Source organism: Armigeres subalbatus, chromosome 3, assembly GCF_024139115.2.
Source record: "Armigeres subalbatus isolate Guangzhou_Male chromosome 3, GZ_Asu_2, whole genome shotgun sequence".
NCBI classification, from domain to species: Eukaryota; Metazoa; Arthropoda; class Insecta; order Diptera; family Culicidae; genus Armigeres; species Armigeres subalbatus.
In genome coordinates, this window is record NC_085141.1 from 170,600,260 (window position 1) to 170,626,870 (window position 26,611).

The 26,611-nt window shown below is 39.0% G+C and overlaps 2 protein-coding genes across 10 annotated transcripts in view; one reads left to right on the forward strand and one right to left on the reverse strand.

Annotated features, from left to right (window-relative positions):
* Positions 1 to 26,611, reverse strand: part of LOC134223873 (flotillin-2) — a 619,172-nt gene that overhangs the window by 556,638 nt on the left and 35,923 nt on the right. The window lies entirely within an intron of this gene.
* On the forward strand, positions 1,806 to 3,860 carry LOC134219654 (glucose dehydrogenase [FAD, quinone]-like). Its single transcript, XM_062698459.1, has 3 exons — positions 1,806 to 1,979; positions 2,048 to 2,266; positions 2,338 to 3,860. Exons 1-3 carry the CDS (start codon positions 1,820 to 1,822, stop codon positions 3,828 to 3,830), a joined length of 1,872 nt encoding a protein of 623 aa, XP_062554443.1. The 5' UTR covers positions 1,806 to 1,819; the 3' UTR covers positions 3,831 to 3,860.

The window sequence follows — 26,611 nt, forward strand, 5'->3', positions numbered from 1 at the left end:
AAATATGCTACGGACAGGGTTTGCAGAAATCGCACTCAATACACAATTCCGAATCATAACAAGCTATGATAACAAATTTATCAAACTTGTATACAAGTGCGAAAAAACAGAATAGGATCAAATAGGCATCCCCCACAGAAAAATGGTGATTCTAGCTTTGTTTTCGCTTTTTTCGTGTTGGTTACTGCACAGCTGTGTAGAACAAGTTGAAATGCATCATTACAGCCAGTGTTCCCCGCATTTGGAGCTTTCTAAAAGAAATTTATCATGGGGTATAGCATCCCGAATCAGTTCTCTATCATGACAGCTTGCGAAAAAAGTCTCTCGCGGTATGCTGCTACATATCGTATATGTATACAGAGATGATAAGTGAGAAACTTGTTCTTTCTGTTTAGGATTCAATCCCTGGCTACGGATAATACTTCTTACAAATAGCATAACTTGATCTCATAATGATGTTTTAGTGCAACACATTGATGCCGTCTGATCTTTTATCTCTTATATCAATCATGTCCATATCTTATTATGCTATCTTATCAACATTTGATATTATTGAGCTATTTTCGTCTACTCGGGTGGAAGCCGGGCTACTGGTCCCAGAAGCAATTGCGATCAAAAAAAGATTCACATCCGCGTCAAAAATATATCATATACAAAACGCAGTTAACACGGAAATCCATATTCCAAAAAATACATGAGTACCAGTAGTTTCCAAACTACGAATAACACCCTTACAATGCTATTGCCAATACACTATTCGGATGGCCATTAGCACTGGGACAGTCAGATGTTGGGCAGTATACGACGCAATCACACCATTTTACGCTAATGCTTTTGCGCCCTAGCTTGTGCCCCCAGTGTTCATGAGCGTGGGTCGAAAAAAAAACATTTTTTTTTTTTGAAAGCCGTCATCTTAGTTTTTTTTAAATGTTGCATTGATGTTATGTTCTATATTCCACCCACGAAAAAAGCTAGAATGTGTACAGAATGTGTTGTTAAGCACAGTTGTGCGAAACACTCATCCTCAAAGGGAAATAAACGATAAGGAGGTACTGGATCATAGTTGTGAGTCACGGGATTCCTCTCGGATTCTGTTTAGATCAAGTTCAAAAAAAGTTTGGTTAACCACGTTTTAGACAAGTCTAACGTGAAAAATATCAGTCTATGTCGCAGTCACTAAGGCTCAGAGACACAAAGCGTTATTACCAATTGACTCAGCTCGACAGCTTAGGTAATGTCTGTGTGTGTGTGTGTGTATGTATGTACATTGTACGTGCACAAAACTCATACTCATTTTTTTGACACTTATGCTTAACCGATTTGTTCGTAACGAGCATTCGACGGGTTATCTTGTCCCATAGTTTCCTACTGGAAATTTGGCTAGATCTAACTATGAACACAAAAGTTATTGCCAAAATACCATTTTACAACGGACGAGAGTAATAGCGTTACCCCTAGGTGGATTATTCAGATTTATTTTTGTATTCTATCGCATTTGTGTCAATCCGTTCTAAAATGTGCTAAACATGAAGGGAAATATCGACTATTATTTCTATTCCTAAAGAATAAACACTCTAGAAACACTTATTTCCATTTTTTGCACCACAGCATGAATAAATACTGACCATCCGCAATTTCACTTACCAGAAGCAAAGAATCAACGGACGAAAACGAATAGAAAAAACACGCATTTTAAGTTCTGGCCATTCAACCCGTTTGTAGTGTGTCTGAAGAAATGGCGAAAAAAAAACAAGAAACGAATTTTATGATATAAATTAAGGAAACGATCTAGAATGGTCGCCAGTTCTGCTTTGAAACGATGCAGAACGCATCAGTTGCCGCCGGCGCGCGTGGGTTGCTAAACGTTTTGTCAGTGGTGTTCTTCGGTGTGCTTTGTATCAACGAAGGATACAGTTGGAATTTTCACAGATATGATTATCCTGGATATAAGTCAACTGGAAAGGAAGATAGAATCAAAAGTGTGTTGTGGCTGTTCATTTGTCCTTGAAAGCAAATATCATGATACTAGTTGAATTGTGATTTTTAGATTTTCCTAATGAATATGACTTCATCATTGTGGGAGCTGGAAATGCGGGAGCAGTATTGGCCAGTCGCCTATCGGAGATTTCACAATGGAAGATTCTATTGGTAGAGGCTGGGGGAAAAGATAACTTACTATCCGATATACCATTGTTTGCGGCATATCTACAGTCAACGGCTCTCAATTGGAACTTTTTCTCGGAAAAGCAAGAAGGCACTTGCTTAGGTCAGTGATTAAGAAAGGTGTATATAAAATATATTGTTTTAATAAGTGACTAAAATTCCCTATCATCATAGGAATGAAAAATGAGCGATGTCCTGCACCAAAAGGAAAAGGACTAGGTGGAAGCACAATTATAAATTATATGATTTACAATCGAGGAAATCGAGCAGATTTCGATAATTGGGCTCGTGCAGGAAATGAAGGGTGGTCGTACAAGGATGTATTACCATACTTTATGAAATCCGAGAAGGTTACCTTTCCAGACACCAATAAAACACCGAAACACGGATCCGGCGGACCAGTGAATGTAGAATATGTGCCACACCGATCACCACTAGTGCATGCCTTCGTCAAAGCCAATGAACAGCTTGGTCGGAAAGTAGTGGATTACAATGGTGATTCTCAGCTTGGAGTTGGCTATCTTCAAGCCACAACTAAACATGGAAAAAGAGTTACATCGTCATCTGCATATCTCAATACATATTTTAAGAAGAATTTGCATATACTTACGAATGCACGTGCCACGAAAGTATTGATTCATTCAAAGTCGAGGATAGCAAATGGTATTGAAATAATATGGAAAAAACAAAAATACAAAATTTATGCAAAGAAAGAAGTGATACTCTCAGCAGGATCATTTCAATCACCCCAACTTCTGATGTTATCCGGTATTGGGCCACGAGAGCACCTGGAAGAACATAATATTCCAGTTATAGTCGACTCTCCAGTCGGTAAAACTATGTACGATCATCTATGCCTTACAGCGTTGTCCTTTCTTACCAACACTAGTATGGCTGCATACGACACTGAACGTTTAGGAGTTCCGGATGTACTCAAATATAAACACGGAATCGGAACACTCACCGTTCCGGGAGCTTTGGAAGCGTTGGCGTTTGTGAGAACTGATAATTCAACAGAACCCCAGGGGGTACCAAATATAGAATTATTGTTTCTTGGTGGCACACCAGCGTCCGACTACGGAACTGGAACCGTTCGTGGATTTTCCTGGAAGCCAGAAGTTTATGACACAGTATTCAAATCAACGGAGGGACAAGATCAATTTATGATTGCGATTATGTTGTTTCATCCGAAATCCAGCGGATACATTAAACTCAAAGATAACAATCCACTGCATTGGCCGCTCATATATCATAACTTCTTAACCGAACCAGAAGATTTGGATAGAATGGTTCGGGGTATAAAAGAAGCGTTACGCTTGATAGAAACACCAGTCATGAAATCAATAGGAGCCCGTATTATTGATACCCCAGTGCCATCATGCACAAGATTTACATTCGGAGATGACGATTACTGGAAATGCTTGGTGAGATCTCTTGCTAGTACATTGCATCACCAGGTGGGTACCTGCCGAATGGGACCGGATGATGACCCACAAGCTGTAGTTTCACCACAGCTTCTAGTGCACGGTGTTGAAAAATTAAGGGTAGTAGATGCCAGTGTCATGCCATACGTCATAACTGGTCACACACAAGCAGCTGTTTATATGATTGCGGAAAAAGCCTCCGACATGATTAAACACCATTGGGATTGGGGAGAAGAGCTTTAACACAACATCAATCACTAGTACATATAATAGAAATCCTAATGAATAAATTGAATAAACATTTCGTTATATTTTTGTTGGAAAGAAATTATTACCAAATAACGGAACAGCCATAAGAACTAAAACATGAAATGACGAAACGGAAAGCAACTATTATAATAGCACCGGTTTTGATTCTAGCAGCCCGTGCCATGGGGTAGTGATGCTGCACCAAAATGACGTTTTCAAAACAGGATTTGCTTCTCCAACAAAACCTGTAGCATATGAATAATAAGAGAAAAAAAATGAAAAATGTTGCAAATTTTCGAGCCTCCCTCCGCTGGGCCTATAAGACGCACGTCTAGGCAATAAGGAAGCGATTCAAAATCGAAATCGAACACATTTCAGGTAAATATTTAAATGAATGTAAAGGTGGAATATAAGAGACAAAATTTTGATAAATTCACCTAGCAGTGACGAGGTCTTTCTGAACTTAACTGCTCAGTGTTTTTCTTTTTTAGTTTTTTGCTGCTGAACAAATCGAAATTGAAGTCAATGTCAAGGCACCATTTGTTTTGTTTTAGGGGGTTTGATCAAACTGTTGTGGCTAAAAAAAACTCAAGTCGATTTAATCGATTTTTATTTTTTAAATCGTCAACAATACACCCGAAAAAACTAAGATGTGAATCAGCTATATCGATTTATTAATGGATATAAAGATAATACAACTCATAAGCTTTCTAGTTTGGAACTAAAAATATGGGCTTTCGACTCATTTAGGGGTACGAAAAAGGTAAAACGATAGCTGAGTTTCAACTGGTATAGAATTTCGAAAAGGAGAGGATACTGCACAGTTCTGATTAGAACTTGTTTCTACTATTGGCGACTTTGTATCTGAAATAATATGATGTTCGCGTGTCTCTGTTGGCCTTGCGGAAGAATCTATGGAATAACTATGTAGGAAGATCTATGATTTTTTTGGCGGCAAAGGCTCTTGACTCCCTGGACATTATAGCGGCGGCGACAGAGCAGAATGTGGAATTGTCTTCATGGTGAAGGAGATGAGGGGAGTTATCCGATGGGAATCGATAGGCGACCGCATGCAAAAAAAGCGTTCATGAATTTGTGAACTAACAAGTTCACGGTGTATTTTTTCGTGAGCAACAGCCACGGATTCGGGAACACAGTCACGTTTTCTGGAAAGTTCTGGTAAACGTGACTGGTGTTCCCGAGTCCATGAATTTAATCACGGTGTATTTTTGCTGGTTCACGAATTCGGGAACGCTTTTTTTGCGTGCGCATTTGCTTGTTGAGAATTAAGAGCAAATTATTCAACTACAGCCTGATCAGCAGTTATGCCCCAACGAACGATAAGCCTGATGACGTGAAGGATGCGTTCTATGAGAGCCTTGATAAGACCTACAGAGAGTACCTAACAAACGTAGAGATTGTCATCAGGGATAAAAAAAGCAGATCGGGAAAGAAAGCTTCTTTCACCATGTCATTGGTAGGGGAAGCCTTCATTCCGCTACCAACGGTAATGGCCAGCGCCTTGTGATCTTTGCAGCTGCTAGAGACATAGCACCCAGCAGTACCTATTTCGCACGAAAGAATATCCGCAAACGAACCTGACAACATTCGTGTGGTAATATTATCAACTAGCTTTATGTACCCGGCCTTGCTCGGAATGGCCAGTGGTTTGCAGTTTTCTTTTACAATCGGACAATGATAAAACCAATTGATCAACAGGGTAATTGTGTTTACTTATTCATACTTTATCATTTGATTAAAAGAAGGCTTTTGGAAACATTGACTGATTTTGAAGAAGGGATCTTGGGTTTGAAAGGTCTTATTCCGGGAAAACGTCTATTTCTAAGGAAGGAAAAACATTCATCGATGCCATATTCGGGCAACGCATATTTTTAAAGAAGGGATCACACCCACCATTGCCTTAAGCCGGGCAAATGCCTACTTTTGAAGAAGCAATCACATCCACCATTCAGAAGGAAACACATTAATCATTGCTTTTCACTGGGCATACAATTATTCCGATGAACAACAATACCCAATCCCAAAAACCCCCCCCCCCCCCCCCCCACATCCCATTCCAAAAGTCCCTTCCAGCCTCTCTATAATTGTTTCCTTTGGGTAGGGATTACGTGTTTACGTGTTTGGTTTGAATAGACCTATGCGATAAAAAGGTATACTAAACTGTTCGTTTAATGAATATACCCTCTCTCTCATTTAGCTATGGCACTCATACCCAGTCTGATATAGTCTTCCTTAGACAGATAATATGTGTTCCAAATTTAGTGGACATCGATAAATGGGTTCAGAAGTCATGCTGAATTGATCGATAACTAAACAATACCCCCTGTCCCACACCCTCCCCTTTTTTTTAAATTACTTAACCACATCCACTAAAATCGCTTCCTTATTACAGACAATATTTGATACAAATTTGTTTCAAATCGGTCGTGACGCTCAGGATTTACATAGAGTTGATCGATTGCTAAACAATACCCCTCCCCCCACACCCTCCCTCTTTTGTAAAGAACACCCCTCCTCCCACACCCTCCCTCTTTTCCAAAGAGCATGCCTAACCCCCTATCGTCCCCTTCTTAAGATAAAGAATTTGTGTTCCAAATTTGGTCGAAATCGGCCCAGGGGTTCAGAGTTTACACTGCGTTGATCGATAATTAAGCAATACCCCTCCCCCCATACCCTCCCCTTTTTCAAAGAGCATACTTAACCTCCCTAACGTTCCCTCTGTAAGATAAAGGATTTGTGTTTCAAATTCGGTTGAAATCGGCCAAGAGGTTCAGAATTTAAACTGAGCTGACCGATAACTAAGAAATACCCCTCCCCATACCCCGTCCCTTTTCCAAAGAGCATGCTTAACCCCCGATCGTCCCCTTCTTAAGAGAAGGAAATTGTGTTCCAAATTTGGTCGAAATCGGCCAAGGGGTTCAGAATTTAAACTGCGTTGATCAATAGTTAAACAATACCCCTCCCCCCATACCCTCCTCCTTTTACAAAGAGCACGCTTAACCACCCTATCGTTCCATCTGTAAGATAAAGAATTTGTGTTTCAAATTCGGTTGAAATCGGCCAAGGGGTTCAGAATTTACACTGAGTTGATCGATAACTAAGCAATACCCCTCCCCCACACTCTCCTCCTTTTCCAAAGAGCATGCTTAGCCCCCTATCGTCTCCTTCTTAAGATAAGGTAATTGTGTTCCGAATTTGGTCGAAATCGGCCAAGGGGCTCAGAATTTAAACTGCGTTGATCGATAACTGAGCAATACCCCTCCCCCCATACCCTCCCCCTTTTCCAAAGAGCATGCTCAACCCCCCTATCGTCCCATCCTTAAGATAAAGAATTTGTGTTCAAAATTTGGTTGAAATCGGCCAAGGGGTTCAGAATTTACACTGAGTTGATCGATAACTAAGCAATACACCTCCCCCCCCACCCTCCCCCTTTTCCAAAGAGCATGCTTAACCCCTTATCGTCTCCTTTTTAAGATAAGGAATTTGTGTTCCAAATTTGGTCGAATTCGGCCAAGGGGTTCAGAATTTAAACTGCGTAGATCGATAATCAAGCAATACCCCTCCCTCCATACCCTCCCCCTTTTCCAAAATGCATGCTCGACCCGTCCCCTCCTTAAGATAAAGAATTTGTGTTCTAAATTTGGTTGAAATCGGCCAAGGGGTTCAGAATTTACACTCAGTTGACCGATAACTAAGCAATACTCCTCCCCCCACACCCTCCCCCTTTTCCAAAGAGCATGCCTAACCCCCCTATCGTCGTCTCCTCAAGATAAAGAATGTGTGTTCCAAATTTGGTTAAAATCGGTGAATGGGTTCAGCCCACACATCATCTATTCATCGACTTCAAAGCCGCATATGATACAATCGATCGGGACCAGCTATGGCAGCTAATGCACGAACACGGTTTTCCGGATAAACTGACACGGTTGATCAAAGCGACGATGGATCGGGTGATGTGCGTAGTTCGAGTTTCAGGGGCATTCTCGAGTCCCTTCGAAACCCGCAGAGGGTTACGGCAAGGTGATGGTCTTTCGTGTTTGCTATTCAACATCGCTTTGGAAGGGGTAATACGAAGAGCAGTGATTAACACGAGTGGTACAATTTTCAATAAGTCCGTCCAGCTTTTTGGTTTCGCCGACGACATAGATATTATGGCACGTAATTTTGAGAAGATGGAGGAAGCCTACATCAGACTGAAGAGGGAAGCTAAACGGATCGGACTAGTCATCAACACGTCGAAGACGAAGTACATGATAGGAAGAGGTTCAAGAGAAGACAATGTGAGCCACCCACCGCGAGTTTGCATCGGTGGTGACGAAATCGAGGTGGTAGAAGAATTTGTGTACTTGGGCTCACTGGTGACTGCCGAAAATGACACCAGCAGAGAAATTCGGAGACGCATAGTGGCTGGAAATCGTACGTACTTTGGACTCCGCAAGACGCTCCGATCGAATAGAGTTCGCCGCCGTACCAAACTGACAATCTACAAAACGCTAATTAGACCGGTAGTTCTCTACGGACACGAGACCTGGACGATGCTCGTGGAGGACCAACGCGCACTTGGAGTTTTCGAAAGGAAAGTGCTGCGTACCATGGTACGTGGAGGAGGCGAATGAACCACGAATTGCATCAGCTGTTGGGAGAACCATCCATCGTTCACACCGCGAAAATCGGACGACTGCGATGGGCCGGGCACGTAGCCAGAATGTCGGGCAGTAACCCGGTGAAAATGGTTCTCGACAACGATCCGACGGGCACAAGAAGGCGAGGTGCGCAGCGGGCAAGGTGGATCGATCAGGTGGAAGATGACTTGCGGACCCTCCGTAGACTGCGTGGTTGGCGACGTGTAGCCATGGACCGAGCCGAATGGAGAAGACTCTTATATACCGCACAGGCCACTTCGGCCTTAGTCTGATTAAATAATAATAATGGGTTCAGAAGTTATGCTGGAACATACATACAAACATACATACAAACATACAAACATTGAGTTTTATATATATAATAATAGAATAGAATATAGAATATAGAATATAGAATATAGAATATAGAATATAGAATAGATAATAGATATAGATGAAGCTTCAAAAATAGAAATTTCTCGATACGTCGATCCATGATTTACAGAATTCTGAGACCTAGATTTTGAAAAATCGATTTGCATTATATAGATTTGCTTGTGATTGTCATATTACATTAACTTTTTTATGTTTACTTTTATTAAATAGGTCAGACAGAAAAGTTGAGCTTGAAAAAGCATTACATGTTATTTTGGGTTCAACGTAACTTAGATAGGGAACCTCTTTGAGCCATACTCCGATGATGGTTTGATGCGTGCAATGTATGCACGAATAATAATTAATTATACTCATATGTGCTCATATTATGAAACAAGGAAAAGGAAATTTATCACTGGAAGATGAAAGCCAATAAGCTATCTATATATCTATATACATAAAAATGAATTTCTGTCTGTCTGACCCTTATAGACTCGAAAATTACTGAACCGATCGCCGTAAAAAAATGTATGCAGAGGTTTTTGGGGCCTGGAAAGGTTCTTAAGATAGTTCTAGACCCCTCCCTTCTGGAAAAGGGGACTCCCATACAAATGAACAAGAAATTTCTGCATAACTTGTGAACGAATCTATAAGAAATCAATTTTAGGCGAAACGAAGTTCGTCTGGTATGCTAGTAGTAGTATAAAACATAGCCACACACTTCGCCTACAATTATGCTGCCCTCCACAACCATCGGATACCTCTCTTAACACTACAACAGACGGTAAGTATGGTAATATAAGCTTGATAAGTTTCAGATGCCGAGCAGGTTTTCTTTGCACTCATTGATGGGATGCGATGCCAATAAAGAAAGATATCGCATGTCATTCATTCTTGTTCAGACTTTTTTACATTTTAGTCTATTTGATATTTATTTCCTAAAAATACTTACAGAAACCAAACAATATTTTTTCATTCTTTTAATAAAATAAAAATTTGAACCAAAAATTTCGAAACTGTGAAAAAAGAAATAGGGGTATACGCCACGTTGGACGATAGGCGTAGTGCATGTTAGGCATATTGGAAATAGTATTACTATTAGTAGCAGTCAAGAGTGGATTCGAAAGCTAGCTCGGTATAATTGTATGTGGTTTCTTTTTTTGTTGTTAGCCATTTCGAACAATGTTATTTTAAAGAAATATTATTTTCGGGCAAATTTTAATGTTATTATAGATAAAATGATTTTTCTGGTACATATTATTCTTGAGAAAAAAATTATTTTCGGGGAAATAATATTTTCGATGAAATGGTATATTTACGAGAAATTTTTAATTTGGGGTATTGTACAAGATTCTAACTAATTTTTAATCTAACTAATTTCCGAAAAAAAGCTTCAATTGTGGAAAAAAGACTTATTATGTACAGGACAGAAAGGAAACTCTCTATAAAGAACATGTCACAGTCAGAATTGTATATATCACCGACTTTGGCTGTGTGAATCTTGGTTTCTTCATTTCAACCCAGGTTCCAAACGATTCGTCCGTGGATCACTGGATCAGTAACATCAAATTTCCACTAAATAGTGTCTTGTGTTTTGCTGCGAAAATAGCGAATGAGTCAGAAATTGTTTTACACTCTTTACAGGACAAACGATTTTTTTTTCTATAGCACAATAACGCATTTTTTTGGAGGCATCGACCTAAAAAGAAATAACGGATAACCGTAACAGTAAAAAATAAGCGGTAAAGAAGCCGTTATAAGATGGTTTGTATGCCATCATTATAATGTGGGGTATTTTTATAATGGGTCTTCGAAGTGAGACATTACAAAATAAGACTGGCACCACGTTCCAAGTTTCGAAAAAACTTCTACTCAGTGGATGCAACAATCGATTCCCTACGAATGTCTTGAACACATTGTTTATCAATGAATACCTAGCTAGCTAAATGGGAGCGCGGCTACGGCACATCATCTCAGAGAACGTTCTAAAATCAAGCAGAGATTCCACATCATTATCACTGAATTAGTAGTCCTACCAGACTACTACCTACCACTACAATTCAGGGCTCCACGAAAGGACGTCCGTTGGATTACATCCATAAAATCAGTGCGTTAATGCCAAATTGTGACGCGGCATTAAACAAAAATAGTCAAGATGTGATACCAACACGACAGGATATGTCTTTGGTTGCCATTTCAGTGCTAATGGCGTAAGCGCACCCATCGCATCACATATTCGAGCACGACAAATTGAGGTGATATCTGTTCTGCCCATGATCACATAGTTGACGTATAAGCCAAAATGACCAAAACACACTTTTTTGCGGATATGGATTCTTCGTACGATTATACATATGCTCCATGAAAAAATATTCATGTTTTGTTCGGAAACATTCGAGTTATGGCGATAATTGTTTTTGAAAATATGGTCATTTGATCGCATAAGTTGACGTACCTCCATTACCTGCTGCAATATGGAGCAAAAACCTGTCTCATATTTTTTCGACATTCACAATTCACCAATTAAGCACAACATAGGTTTTAGTTTTACTTTGTCGTATTTCAGGACAACTTTATGATTTGGGCGTAACTGATTTTGTAATCGAAAATTAATAAGCAAGTTCCTGCTAAAGCAAGCATTTCTTGTGAAATCCACGGTACAGTCCATCGAGGTGTAGCTCTGGAGATAAACGTTTACATTATTTTGAATCAATAAAATAATGTTTGTTTGCTAAATATTGTGGCCAAAATTCAAAAAATTAAGACAATCGCGATCATTCAAAAGGAAGTATAATATAAAAGAAGAATGAAAATCCAATAATTATGTAACGCAGTGATTAGCTATTTGTGTCACACATTTTTCAGAAGCTCATCAAAATTGCACATTGTGTATGGGATTACACTTATCTGAATCCCTATTCCTCCTCTAAAGTGTAGTAATTTATGGGTATTTTCTAAAAGTGCATATCAGAACCAAAATCTAGCTTCATTTTTTGCGTGGCAGAAGAGATCTGCCACTGAGGACTTAACACATAAGAATTAGTGCGTGTTAAATGGCTTTTTATGTGTACCTCAGCTTGATAAAAATGGTATGTATATTTTGAGCACATTTACCGGGAAGGATCCTAATACATTCCACGGCTGTTATTTTAGTTTTAACAATTGCAATGCAATTCTTATTCATGTTTTTCATTACCTTACCCGGACAGAACTGAATTATAAAACATGATATGGACTTTAATGTAAGATTCAAAAGAGCAGGCAAAAATATCAACAAAAAACGCACCGAAGTGTTATTTAAATATCAAGATAGTTCGAGATATTAATCACTTCTTCCAAATACCATTAACTGATAACCTCATGATATTTCAGAGCAAATTTATATATTGTCGTCTGATATTTTGTGCTTTTATATCCTACATATAAATCAGACCATTATCTCATTTTGCAATCTAATCACGATTGATTTACTTCTAATCCTCGTTTACTCGGGTATTTTAAAATAGGATTGGAACCATTTTTGCTTTAAATTTGGTTGGAACGAGAACTTTGGCCAATACGAAAAAGCTATCCGAAAAACCTTTCCCGGAAACTCGTACTTTTCAAAAGATTTCCCTTCTTCAATCAATAAATCTTAAGAAAATTATTTTGAGCTTTTTAGTGGAATGTCTTCACTTGTCATAAGACAAGTTTGTACTATCCCATTTAATTCCACCACTTAATTGTACCTTGACGGATACGTATTTCGACCTCAACAGTAAGGTCGTCTTCAGTGTCTCGTAATTGACTCTACTTAAGTCGAGTCGAGTCAAGTACGAGACACTTAAGACGACCTTACTTTGAGGTCGAAATACGTATCGGTCAAGGTGCAATTTAATGGAATTGTACAAATTCGTCTTATGACAAGTGATCAATTAATCGTTGGAACTAACTACAATTATTCTTCAGCGCTATATAACCACACGTAGTAGCCTGGTTTTTACGCCATATCATGGGAACAAACATTTCACAAAAAGATTGTTTGATCGCATAAACTGTCGTATGCATATTTTGACCACTTCAATCAAAGGAATAATAATTAATTCTCCGCGGCCTTCAAATAACTACTAATATTGTCCATTTAGACAGATTAGTTCATCTATTTTGTTGATTGATATGATGATTTGTGTAAACTTAATAAAAATGCGTTTTCCCAACATCGATGGTGCTGGTTGTTACGTCAACTATGAAATCATGGGCAGTGTTTGTGTTTATGCATGGACGTAAACGGACACCTGAGGAGATTAACGCTGGTAGTGGGGAGGGGAGTTGGGTATTTCATATAACTCTTACCCGTCCCACTAAAACCACACCCCTCTCGCCAGTCCGTATCTCCAAGCCCGCGATTAAGCAATACATCAGGGGCGGACTATTGAGAACGCTCATGCAGGCTCGCTCCTATAGTGTACCTCGAACGAAGTTGTTTCGTTAGTATTGTACAAAACGATTGTACAGCGCGATTCTGTGATGTAAATTAACCAAATGGATATCTTCGTATATGAAAACAAAGCATCCATTGTGATGCTGCATATTATCGGTGTAACTCTATGTTTTTGCTTAAATACTCCGACAAGAAATCTGTGATGCTTTCAACAAACTCAAATTCCAACAGTTCTGCCCCGAGAGAGATTCCGTGTCATGTTAATTTAAGCTATTGTTCAGTCTGAACAAAACACAGAACATAAAAATGTTATAGCATATATAATGTAACAAAACCCAGATTGATCCACCTAGCGGTGATGGCACCTTTCTCGCGCAAAAAGGTAATAAATGTAGCCTTTACGCTTACACCTCGATGATGTACAAGAAAGGCAAAACAGTTACACCGTCTAATGTTATGATAGAAAATAAACACTAGTAGACGACAGATAGCGCTGCCAAAAGTTTCTCGAATTTCCTATGTTCGAATTTTGACTTTCGGACAATTTCATAGTATGTACTATGAAACTAAACGAAGAGCATACTTACGCCTAAATGCGTGCAACACGAGCATCTTTATAGTACGATGAAACTCTTAATGGGAGCAAGCCACGGATAAACTTTAAAAATATTCATAGATGCAAGGCATTGCAACACATTATTGTTCTATGTGACTATGTCTCATCACTATTTTAATATTATCTATTTTTTGCAATTTGCTATTATTATGAAATTCAATAGTGATCAACAGCGTTTTAGTCTCTGTCGGATGCAACTTGTTGCAAGAAAATCGGTTAAGAGTTTCTATGTGAAAATTTGGCTAATGTTTTTTATGGCATTTTGTGCACACACACACGCACACACATACACATACACACATACGCACACACGGACAGACAGACATTTGTTCAGCTCATCGAACTGAGTCGAATGGTATATAACACTATGGGTCTCCGGGACTTCTATCAAAAGTTTGAATTTGGAGTGAAATGATAGCCTTTCGGTACAACTTAGTTGTACGAGAAAGGCAAAAAGGTTCCATTTGATTCGACTTATTTTTCCGTCACATTTTAGGTTGTCATTACTATGCTACGAATTTCAACAGATCCAGTCAATTCATTTGTTTCGCGGATGACATGGACATTGTCTGCCGAACATTTGCAAAGGTGGCAGAACTGTACACCCGCCTGAAACGTGAAGCAACAAAAGTTGGACTGGTGGAGAATGCGTCAAAGACAAAGTACATGCTTGTAGGCGGAATCAAGCGCGACAGAACCCGCCTGGGAAGCAGTTGGGCTTATTCTACGAGCCGAGTGACGTGAGGTAAGTCGATTTTAGCAATTCTCACGTGAGGTGACCATGTTATTCAAATGGGGCTATACGACTCTTCTCACGTCATTCGAGCAATCTCACGTCACCCACTTGTAGAATAAGCCCAAGTGTTACGATAGACGGGGATACCTTCGAGCTGGTCGAGGAATTCGTCTACCTCGGATCCTTGCTAACGGCTGATAACAATGTTAGTCATGAAATACGGCGCATCATCTGTGGAAGTCGGGCCTACTACGGGCTCCAGAAGAAACTGCGGTCAAAAAAGATTCACCACCGCACCAAATGTGTCATGTACAAGACGCTTATAAGACCGGTTGTCCTCTACGGACATGAAACATGGACAATGCTCGAGGAGGACTTGCAAGCACTCGGAGTATTCGAGAGACGAGTGCTTAGGACCATATCTGGCGGTGCGCAAGAAGACGGTGTGTGGCGGCGAAGAATGAACCACGAGGTCGCCCAACTCTACGGCGAACCCAGGGGTGGCATTGTGCATCTCGATTCGAACGTAATTCTATCGAGTCGAACATGTTTGGCATTACGGGTTTCGATTCGATCTCGAAAACGACTCATCGTTCGAGTATGCTCGAGGAGGTACAAGAATAACGAGATGTTTTGGCATTATGGAAACTCGATAGCACACTGAAAAACGACTCAAGTCGAATGAAAAACACTCGTCACCTTTATAGCTTTCGAATGTTGTTCGAGAGTTATTTCTTACTGAAAGTTTTTAATCATATTTGTTATTATTTGTCTACGGGAAGAGAATAAATGTTTTATTATTGTCTCTTGAGGAAAAGAATGTCATAAGTATACCTACTTTTATAGTTTCCAGACAATATACAATCTCTAATTATCCCGAAATCCGCGTAAAAACGACTTCAACTAAAATAGTTTTTATTAAGTTTTCACGTATTTCTTGACGATTTCGATAAATCGCGTGAAAAATCTACGAGGAAAATCTGCGTAAAAACGTGTATATTGCAAAATCTACGTAAAATAGATGAGTTAAATAAAAAAAACGTGTTTTAGATGACCCAAGTGCATTTAAATTTAGAATCAAAGTAATTTATTATCGAATCCTTCTTTAGCTTTAAATTATTTAGCTCAAAATTGGATCTGTGGCATAAACTCGAATTAACATAAAACTAATAATTTGTGCCGTAACAATTTCTCAATTTACAAAACATGTCGTATCGGCATAATGTTTAAATCGGTTGCAACTGCTCTATTAATAATAGTTTATAAATTAACTGCCAATTCATGCCCTGAAGGATGCCTTTCCAACAGGCAACATGCTACACGCAGATGAAATTACTCTTATTCTCTCTGTTTACTCACCTTCGCCATGCGCTAAAGGTTGTCTCTCCAGCGGGCGGCATACTAAGCACGGAGACAGCTATCTCTTATTCTCTCTGTTTACATTTCGTTTGACAGAACATACTCGATTAAACTAGTACAGCACCATTCGAAATCTTGTACTGCGACTGAATGAAGTCGAACGAAATACATAATGCCGCAATTTTTTCGAAACGAATCCAAAAACTTACGAATCGAGTGATTCGATTCGAGATGCACAATGTCACCCCAGTATCCAGAAAGTAGCTAAAGCCGGAAGGGTACGATGGGCAGGACATGTTGCAAGAATGCCGGACAGTGACCCTGTAAAGATGGTGTTCGCTTCCGATCCGGCTGGTACGAGACGGCGTGAAGCGCAGCGAGCGAGATGGGCAGACCAGGTGCAAAACGACTTGGCGAGCCTGGGGCTTATTCGAGGATGGAGAGATGCGGCATCGAACCGTGTATTGATGCGTCAAATTGTTGATTCAGTGTTATCTGTTTAGATGTAGACTAAATAAATGAAATAATATGGAGATCAATATCGTTCAATATCACATTACAATAAAAAGATGGATGTAAAACTAATGGTTATTCAACACAAAAATATGGGTTGAAATATTTCCGTAGTAATTATCAGAATTTTAACTGCGGGAAAGAATTGAATCACCAGAACGCTCAACCTGTTACATAGTCTGTTACGTCATACAACAGTTTAACAATATAGTTAACTGATGTCATGTAAAAATTGTAGAAAATCTCAATCATATTGATAATATTCACATTTAAAAAAAAGGTGATATTTCGCTGCCGGAAAAGGAATGAGGCAAAACGCCTTCTAACCCTAGCTATTAAGGAACAACGCATCACGCGTCGGCGAATCAGCATTCTGGTACGGACAGTGCGTGGAGACGCATATAGTACATTGTAGGTTAGTCCCAATAGGACATTTTGCCTCGCCGAAAAGTTAGATGTTTCATCAAAATGTGGAAAATTTTTATTTTGACACCTTTTTCGCCCAACCTACATAATTTAAGATCTTGTTATGTTACGGCTATGCCAAATACGGTAAATATGACGGAATACCCAAAAAGGCGTTTTGCCTCGCAGAAGCGTTTTGAGGCCTCTTTCCCTACGCCTCTCCTTTATGGAATATTTCTGTGCCAAAGGAGCGTGAGAAAATTTTTAATCTGTATTTGTCGATGACACTTGATATTCTACTGAGACTTTACTAGTTACGGATTCACTTTTTTTAATATTCACGGTTTTCCGTGAAAGCAGAATACTGTCGTAATCTGAAAAAGTGACGTAAGCACCAAATTACAACATGCATGTTCTCCATTTTTCTGTTAATGAGTTCAATAAGTACTAGTCGTTAACATCATTTTTGGAAAATTGCGTATACGTACGTACGAAAAATATGTTTTGTTAAATATCAATGTACAGGCACATGTTTCGAAAAGGGAGAAATTGATATGAAATTTGCGAAAAAGAATCCACGTGTCTTGGATAAACTCAACCTCCTCCAACCTTCAACCTCCTACTCTCCATACACAACAAGACCACTTAAAGGTCACATTTGCAGAAATTCCATCAGAATACGAGTATCAACCTCCACCTTGATTTGCCCAATCGTCACATGTGCTTTACTGTTGTATATCCACAGTCATATTGTTTATTATCAGTATGCTTGTTAATATCCTACTTATAATCGTTCATAACGTATTGTTTAATAATATTTAATAACATCACATAGGTCAAAAGTAAGAAGTAAGCATCGTGTCCAGATACGCTTTATTCAAGGAATAAATGTATGTTTTTTTTCACTATCAAGTAGTCGAACAGAACGTCTTTTAACTTCAATTTCAGAAATATAACGCTAATTGTGCCAAATTGTTATATTCTTTGTATTACAATGAAAGCGAGTTGCTTATTTTTGCGGTATTATTCGAAACTCCGTCCAATTGCTTCGGTATTGCATGTATTTCTCATGATACCACAATTGTTGTAAATTACAACTAGTAATAGGCTCCAAATAAATAATCTGTGTAATGAAAAATATTTGATCATCTTAAATGGAGTTTTGTAGATTGTTATACCCAAATGGATTATGTAAACACAATCGTCTCGAAAAAGCATATCTCAACGATAAGATTCCTACTCTAATTTGATTTTTGGTTATTAAGATATATGAGGTTAAAAAAAATCAAAATGACAATGAATCCTTTCCAAACAATTGCACTACAGTATATGTATACCGAAACGTATTAAACTAATACAGAATATTTTAGTACATTATTACAAAGGCAAACTATTATAATCCTATCCATGAAAATTACACCATGTTTTAGGCTGAAGGTCAATTAAATCATGCACATTTGAAACGCGCAGTTTTTAATGACAATTCCGATCCTTCCTTACCATGTGCTCAATAAACTCAATAAACTTGAAAATCACTGTCAATTCCCTATTTTATAATGATTCTAAGAATCAATCAACCCTGTAACCTTTTAAACTAAAATGTAGTGGTGCCGACCTAACCGGCAATAAAAAAACACAACCACAAACCTTCATTTTCTATCAAATCTAGATCCTAAATAGATAGTTTTGTCGATCCACAAAACCAATAAAGCTTTTTCCCGTTGTTTGTGTAGTAAAAGTTCCTAATTAACCGAACCATCAACAAAGCCGCCGAAGCCACCGTCGATAACTCAACAGTAAAAACAATCCAAAATGATTCATCACATTCGCGAAACCCAGAGGTGAGAAGCTATAAAATCATGTCGCGTCACACCGAGAAACAAAAAGCAAAACACTCCACCAGCACGAGACGAGACACTCGTGTGTACTTTTATTGGCACTGACTTACGCCGGGCTGTGTACTCAAAATTTGAATACAGTTCCCAAACTAAAATTATACACATCGGAGAATCCACACATCTAGAACCCAATTGCGTGCGCGAAGAGTTCAGTGTTTGCTTGGGCCAATGACATGGATTGTGCATTACTGTCCAATTCTTAAGTTCGTTCTACTGAATAAGCAACAGCACCGTTTTAGGTGCTTCCAGGTGGACGGACAGTGGTATTATATTGTGATGAAATAATAAAAAGAAACTAAGCCAGGGATAGATATTATTTTTGGATACTAGTGGAAACGATAACAAACAATCCGCTACATCAGGAAGCGAAGAAAGAGATAATTAGATACGCCCTGTTGCCCGTCGGAACATGTAATCATTTGAAAAGTTGTAACGGGTTCAGAATAAGCGGATTGTATTATTAAGGGTAGTTGTTTCCCTTTAAAATATATCAAATGTATAAATGCCAGATTATATTTTATGCTCACTCAGAAGAATTAATCAATACAATCCAGATAAATCCACATAACAGTGTTTATGCCTTTCTCATGCATTAGAAAAGCATAAAAGAAAGATTCACAATCAGGATGAGTGCGCAACTACAAATGTGTTACCAGACCATAACTTCGGAAATTTATTATCAAACTTGAACTCATATTGGCACCAATCCGCTCTGGATTAAATATGTTGACCAATCATGAGGAAACCTACATCAATGATTTATTTCAAAATTCCATACAAGGTACTGTGATTTTTTTTTCGTTCCTTAGATTGGACTGAGCTGATACCTGGCTTACACGAGTGAACGATGCCATGTTGAGGAAGCCTCAAACGAGGAATAACAAACAGCAGGTCTACTGGTGGAGCGAGCAAACCCCCGACTTCCACACAGACTGTTTGAGGGCCAGAAAAGGTATACCATGAGCTCGCTCAGCAGAAAACAGAACGTTATTGCAGGAAAAAAAGCCTGCTTCGATAGTCCGTGCTAGAGTGTCAACCAAAATCCATGGCGTGACGTCTATAATAGGTTGTTGATGGATCAAAAAGGCTAGATGCCCTAGATGAACACGCATTTGCGGATATATGGAAGAGGCAGTGTTTGGCGCTACTACCAAAACTTGGTATACCATCAGGTGGCTCGTCAGTTTATATACAAATCTGCTTAATCGGCACCGCTTTTCGAAAGAATGGCGTCGATTAACGTCGGCAATCACGTAATCCTCTCCAAGAGATCGCTGGAGCAAGTAGGGGTAAGAAGGACACAATCCGCTTCAGTCACGTCGAATACGCCTGCGGGATTGCGGCACTTTCAAGAATGAATACCAACAGCTCTCGGGTGTGCTCTAGTAAATACTGGTAAGCGTAGTATTTGCCTCTATGCGGCCCGGTATGGGCCACGGAGCATAATACCAAAAAGTACCTCTGAGTACTCAGTCTATACAGTCTATACTAATCGCGGACATGATGCTAATCGCCTGATCGATGAGAAAAACGTGGACAAGCGATTAGCCAGGAGCGTCCGTATACCCCCAAAGACCCGCCACCAAGGATTTTTTTAGTAATTCGCAAACACGTCGGGAGCTAAGAGACTCAAGGAGGAAGTAGTGATGCATAATACAAGATAGTGATCCAAAGGTCTCAAGGGGTTGGCACGAACATGAAAACTGCATGACTCAAAAATTTAGTGAACCATATGGCTGGGGTTAGAGAGGTAAATATATGGCATGGGAAAACAGAAGCCAAAGGACTCGAGTAACAGTGGTGCTAATTTAGTACAAACAAGGAAGCAGACTCAACAATCGAGCAGTTTATCGAAAAGAGGCACTATACAGCGTTCTGTTTCGAAAAAGTGTCTAAAGCACATCATATCCCCCTGAAGTTGTGCCATAAGGTGATTCCAGGTAGAAATCAATACAGGCGCCTTTCTCTTGCATTCTGAAAAATGTATTTTGTACAATGTACTTGCTCAAGTCGAGACACTGAGGGCAGTCTTACTATCAATAATAAAAACCATTACCGTGAATTGCAATAAATGCAATAATCATTTCATGACAGACAGAATAGCATTTTTTCATACCATGGGCGTAGCCAGAATTTCGAGAAGGGGGGGCCAACTTTTTTTTCTAAATCGTAGTTTTATAGTAGTTTTATAAAAACACATGAATATTAACACATGAAACCAAATCCAAACCAAATCGAAACAATAATGATTAAAACAATAATGGATTTAAAAATGCGTGTTTTTCTGCTCATCAGATATTTTTAAATAAAGTGAGAAAAATATTAACGAACTTAGTATTCAGAAAGAATATAAAATCGGCTATAACAATTATTCTAAAAATCCTGCATTATTCCATAAGTCTTGTCTTATGCATTCTTCCATAAGTTTAAGAAAACTAGAACCATACATCTGAATTTCTAAACAAATCCTCTCTGAAATAATATTTATTATAAAATAGGCAGAAAAATCAATATGCAAGCATTCTCCAGGAATTCCTTCGACAATTGCTCCTGGAATTCTATCCGAAATTCTATCAGGGATTATTTAGGAATGCCTCCAGCAACTTATTCGGCAGTGTCTTCAGGAATTCCACCATAAATTTTGCCGGGAATTGATCCGAAAATTCACCCAATATTTACTCCAAGAAAATCTTCACGAACTTCTTTTTAAGTTCTGCAGAATTCTCTGTAATAATTCAAATAATTTCGTGCTGTTTCCCATAATTTTTAAGAATAAGAATATTCTGAGGAAATTCCGCAGAATTGCCAGTAAACATTCCTGAGAATTTCACGAAAAATCTTCGAATTTCTTGTGTAAATTCCATAAAATTTTCCGTGAATTGTTTCGAATAATTTCTTGTGAAAATTTCAAAGAATTTCTCCAGGTCCACCAGAAATTTATATAGAATTTATACCGAAAATGAAATCAACAATGGAATTTTCGGAGGAATTTCTAGATTAATTCGCAATGAAATTCTGAAAGAATTTCGGTGAAACTTCAAGATTTCCAATGAGAGATCCTCCAGGAGTTTCTCCGAAAATTCCTCCTGGAATTCTTCCAGGAGTTCCACCGGCATTCCCAATTTCTCTAGGATTTCCTTCGAGAAATAATTCCGGTAGTTCTATCGGCAGTACCTCTGAAAAGTCTTCCTGGAATTTCGGCAGAATTGGAATTTATTTAGGCTTCTTCAGGAATTTATATAGATTTTCCACCAGAAGCTCCTCTGAGAATTTCTCTGCGAGCTCCTCAGGGAATTCTCCGGGAGGTCCTCTGATGATGATGATGGTCCAGCTACAAACCCCAACAAAGGTTTCAGCGAGACGAGATTTGTCTATAAGATGAATTCTCTTGTTTCCGAGAATGCTTCTGGTAGTTTCCCCGGGGTTCCTTTGAAAATTCTCCCGGGAGTTTCTTCAGAAATTCTAATAGAAAATTCCTTCGAGAGTTCCTCCGGGAATTCCACCAGCAATTCATCCGGGAGTTTCTCCGGAAATTCCTCCGGGAGTTCCACCAGAAGCTATTCCAGGAAATTATTCAGGCTTTTTTTCAGGAAATCATTTAGGCTTTCTTCAGAAATTAAGCTGGAAATTCCTCCAGAAGTTCTTCCGATAGTTTCTATGGGAGCTCATCCGGGAGGTCCTCTAGGTATTCTTCTAGGAGTTCCTCCTGAAATTCCTCCGGGAGTTCTTACAGGAGCTCCTCCGGCAGTTCCTTCGGGAATTCCTCCGGGAGATCCACCAGCAGTTTCTACGAGAATCCCTCCGGGAGTCTCACCGGCAGTTTCTCCGGGTGTTTCTCTGAAAAGGAACTCCCGGAGGTACTCCCAGAGTAATTTCCGGAGGAACTCCCGGGGGTTTTTCTATAGGAATTTCCGGAGAAATTATCAGAGGAATTCTCGGAGGAACTGCCGGTGGAACTTCTGGAGGAATTTATTGAAGAACTACAGGAAGAAAATCCTGGAGGAACTCTCGTAAGAATTCTAGGAAGGAACTAGGAACAAAGGAAGAATTCCAGGAGGAACTCCTGGAAGAATTCTTAAAAGAACCTCCCGGAGGAATTCCCGTAAGAACTCCCAGAGAAATTCTCCGAGGAACTTCTGGAAGAATTTGTAGATAAATGCCTAAAGAAATGCCAAATGAATTCCTGGAAGAAAGCCTGATTGAATTCCCGAAGGAACTACTGGTGGAACTTCAGAGGAATATCCGGTGGAATACCCTAGAGGAAGAGAAAAAATATTTCTGAAGGAACTTCCGAAGTCCCATTTCCCGTGAAATTCCTGCCAAATATCGTCCAGGAATTCCCTGTAAAGTTCCTGGAGGTATTACCGGAGAATTTCTTGGAAAAACTCCTGGAAGAACTCCCGGAGAGACTCCCACAAGCACTTCCGGAGGAATTCCCACATGGAAGTCCTGAAATAATTCTTAGAGAAGTTCCTAAAGGAATTTCCGAAAAAATATCTGAAGAAATTCCCAGAAAAATACCAGGAGGAATTAATGCAGAAATTCCCAGATGAAATCCTGAAAGTATTCCCAGATGAATTGCTGAAGAAAATCCCTGCGGATTGTTCCGAAGAAATTTCTGGAAGAACTATTGGCAGATATCAGAGTAAATTCCGAGTGAAGTCCGGAAGGAATTCTAGTACACTTCCGCCGAAAATCTCCCTGGAAAATTCCTGAAGGAATTCCTGGAGAAGGACCTGAAGAAACTCCCAAAAAAATCCCTGTAAGAATTTCTGGGGAAATACTTGGGCGAATTCCAGGAGAAATTCATGAAGATATTTCTAGAGGATTTCTTGAAGGATATTCTGAAGTAATTGCGAAAAGAATTCCAGATTGGAATGCTAGATGATTTCGCTATTGAATGTTTGGAGGTATTCCCGGAAAATTTCCTGGAAGTAATCCCGGAGGAATTAAAGGAAGAGTTCCGAGAGGAATGCCCGGAGAAGTTCCTAGAAGAATTTCCGAAGGAATTTCTTATAGATTTACAAGTGAAATTATGGAGCTAAATCGGAGGATTTCCGTCATAAATTTTTGAAGAAACTTCTGGTAGAATTTTGGGAAGAAATTCCGTATGTATTCTTGACGGAACTCTCGAATGCATGCCTGAAGGAAATGCCGGATTTTTCCTGAAGAGAGAATAACCGAAGAAATATCTAGAAGTAAATCTTGGAGAGAAGAAAATAAATCTTCAAGGAATTTCCTCGTGAATTTCCTAAAAAAAATTAGTGGGGGGTTTCTAGATAAGGAGGAATTACAATTACATGAGAAGGATTTTCGAACGATTTTCAGAGGAATTTGTGGATAACTTTCCGGAGGAATTCAGAAGTTCCCAGGGGAGCTTCGAGAAGGATTTCAAGAAGAATTTTTGAGACCGAAATGTTTCGAGTTGTTTTGAACTTTCATATATTATGGATCCTGGATCCCCTAATAAGTTTTGGGAATCTTTTGAATTTCAACCACCTATTTCTGTATATGATTGGATCGTAAAGTGCACATGTTTAAGGGAATTCATTGCAGTACTCGTGCAATCTTTCCACAATTTAGGGGGAGGGGCGGCGCCCCCCCCCCTGCCCCCCCTTGGCTACGCCCATGTTTCATACTCTTCTTTAGTTGATTGAGATTTCATTGGCTTTTATCAGTGAACGATATAACCACATGCAACTTAAGCTCAAAATAGAGCAGAGTATTGTGAAGAAAACAAGGGAAAGTTATAACAAGCAAACGACAAGTATGAAACCGCATAGAAAGTTTTGAAGTGAGCAGGAGGTCGTTTTATAAAACTAATGTTACACTTCTTGAACTAGGAAGGGACCGGCAAAGCTGCAATTTACTTTTTTGCTGCTTAACGCGCACATTTCAACTAAAATGGAATTCCTTTGGACACTTGAAATTAACAGTTGTAATAAAGTGGTAGAGTGAAAGTACTGGTGTCTACAAACTACTTTGATTACATCACTGGCACTGCGTATGAGTAAACTCTTCCATAACTTCTACAATAAACATCCTATGCAAATAATTACAGTTAGGTATCAGTTGCAAAAAAATGTCAATACCAAATCTGTCGTGCCATAAGTCTTGCATGGAATTAACTATTGAAATTTGATGCCTACGATGACACACATCAATTCGTTTTCGTTTAGATGTCTAATTCTTCCGAAGGTTACCAATAATTTGATGAGGTACATATCTATTACCCAATAATACCCAAGGTCGTTGTATTGTATTGACCAGTATCATAGATTCATTGATGAAGTATGAATGAAGTAAGTGATATTTGTTCACGATTAAATGAAATAAATTCTTCGGGTCATGTTTTAATAAGTGATATTATAGTCACATATAAATTATTAATCACTTATAATACTCTACAGTATAATGGGACTTGATTAAAAATTACGGTAATAAAGTAAAAAAAATATATATCATGGAGTAATCAGTATAATGAGCAAATGTAGGTAATGTGTAAATAATGTTGCCACATGAGCTTAATGTAAATGCTATTCTCCATTTCCTCTATGTCATTCTTGTCGATCAGGTATAGCTGCGTTTAAAAGACGCATCGCTACCACTAACGCTTGTTTATGGCTTCAGAGAAAGCAGCGGGAGCTGCGTGAGCAGAATGTTTTGATTGATGGGTTGAATAAATCCGAATGAGCCGGTTTATAAAGTGACTCTGTGAGGTCCCCATGCGCAGCTAACGTTTGGCTTTTAGCACAATGTCTTTATCATTCTAAGATTGACAGCTCGTTTTTTGAACGATTCATTATGAATGTGTATAGCACTTTTATAAATGACAGGATCAGAATACACAAAAGCACTATCTCGAAAGCAGGCACCAGTTTCAGTAGCAGTGTCATCTCGCGGATGAAAAAGAAATTTTATTGAAGCTTTCTACTCTGGTACTTACCAACAAACCTTCAGAATCATGACAGGTTCTCGATCGACCCATCTTCGACTGAGTGCAACAACGAGAGATGCACATTTTAATGGCATATAGCTAACTGTCAATATGAGCGCAAATGGTGCTATTCAAGAGAAATGAAAATGATGAAGAAAGGTGAGTGTAGGTTGTTCACCTTCCCATGAGAAACATGTCCATCGTACTAACTAACCATCAACATTCTCTGGCTTTGCGAGCAACGAATGGAGGACAATTAAAGTTCTATAAATTTTATTTCCATGGCAGTTGAGCAATTCGCCATGTAGTGTCGTTTCTAATGTTGTAGTGATGGTCATGATTCGTTTGTTATTTTTTGTTGTTATTTCCATAGTATATAATAAGTACGATGTTTTTTAACTGTTAAAGACGAGTAACAGAAGTTTGAAAATTGTAGAAACAATAAAGCAGGGTATTGTTCTACGCGAGTTTTGGCTAAGCCTAAAGTTAAGATAATATAAGCCTCGTAAGTAGCGTCTTTAGTGGCCTTGCGAGCAAAAGCGTAGGATTGCCAATCTGGAGATAGTGAGTTCGATTCTCGGTCCGGTCTAGAATGTTTTCGGGTGAGAAATATTCTCGACTTCCTGGGCATAGTGTATCCATTGTTTAAGCAAGTAATAATAAATGTGGTCAGTTGAATAGTTAGAATAGCACCACAACGGTATTTAGAATGTTTTTTTTTTCTTTACAAAAATAGGTCATTTACTAATTAGTATACTGTTTATTCCACTTTCACGATTTTCAGAATTAACAGTTTTTTACCTCCAACAGAAGTGGCACAGCCGATGTGTCAAATGATTCTAAACATCCATTATCATCACCATGTTCAACGTT

Excerpts from the sequence above, each read along its gene's own strand:
- LOC134219654 (XM_062698459.1), top strand. The coding sequence starts at position 1,820 with ATGCAGAACGCATCAGTTGCCGCCGGCGCGCGTGGGTTGCTAAACGTT. Across the intron at positions 1,980-2,047 it reads AAAGGAAGATAGAATCAAAA|ATTTTCCTAATGAATATGAC; the intron begins GTGTGTTGTGGC and ends TGTGATTTTTAG. Across the intron at positions 2,267-2,337 it reads GCAAGAAGGCACTTGCTTAG|GAATGAAAAATGAGCGATGT; the intron begins GTCAGTGATTAA and ends CTATCATCATAG.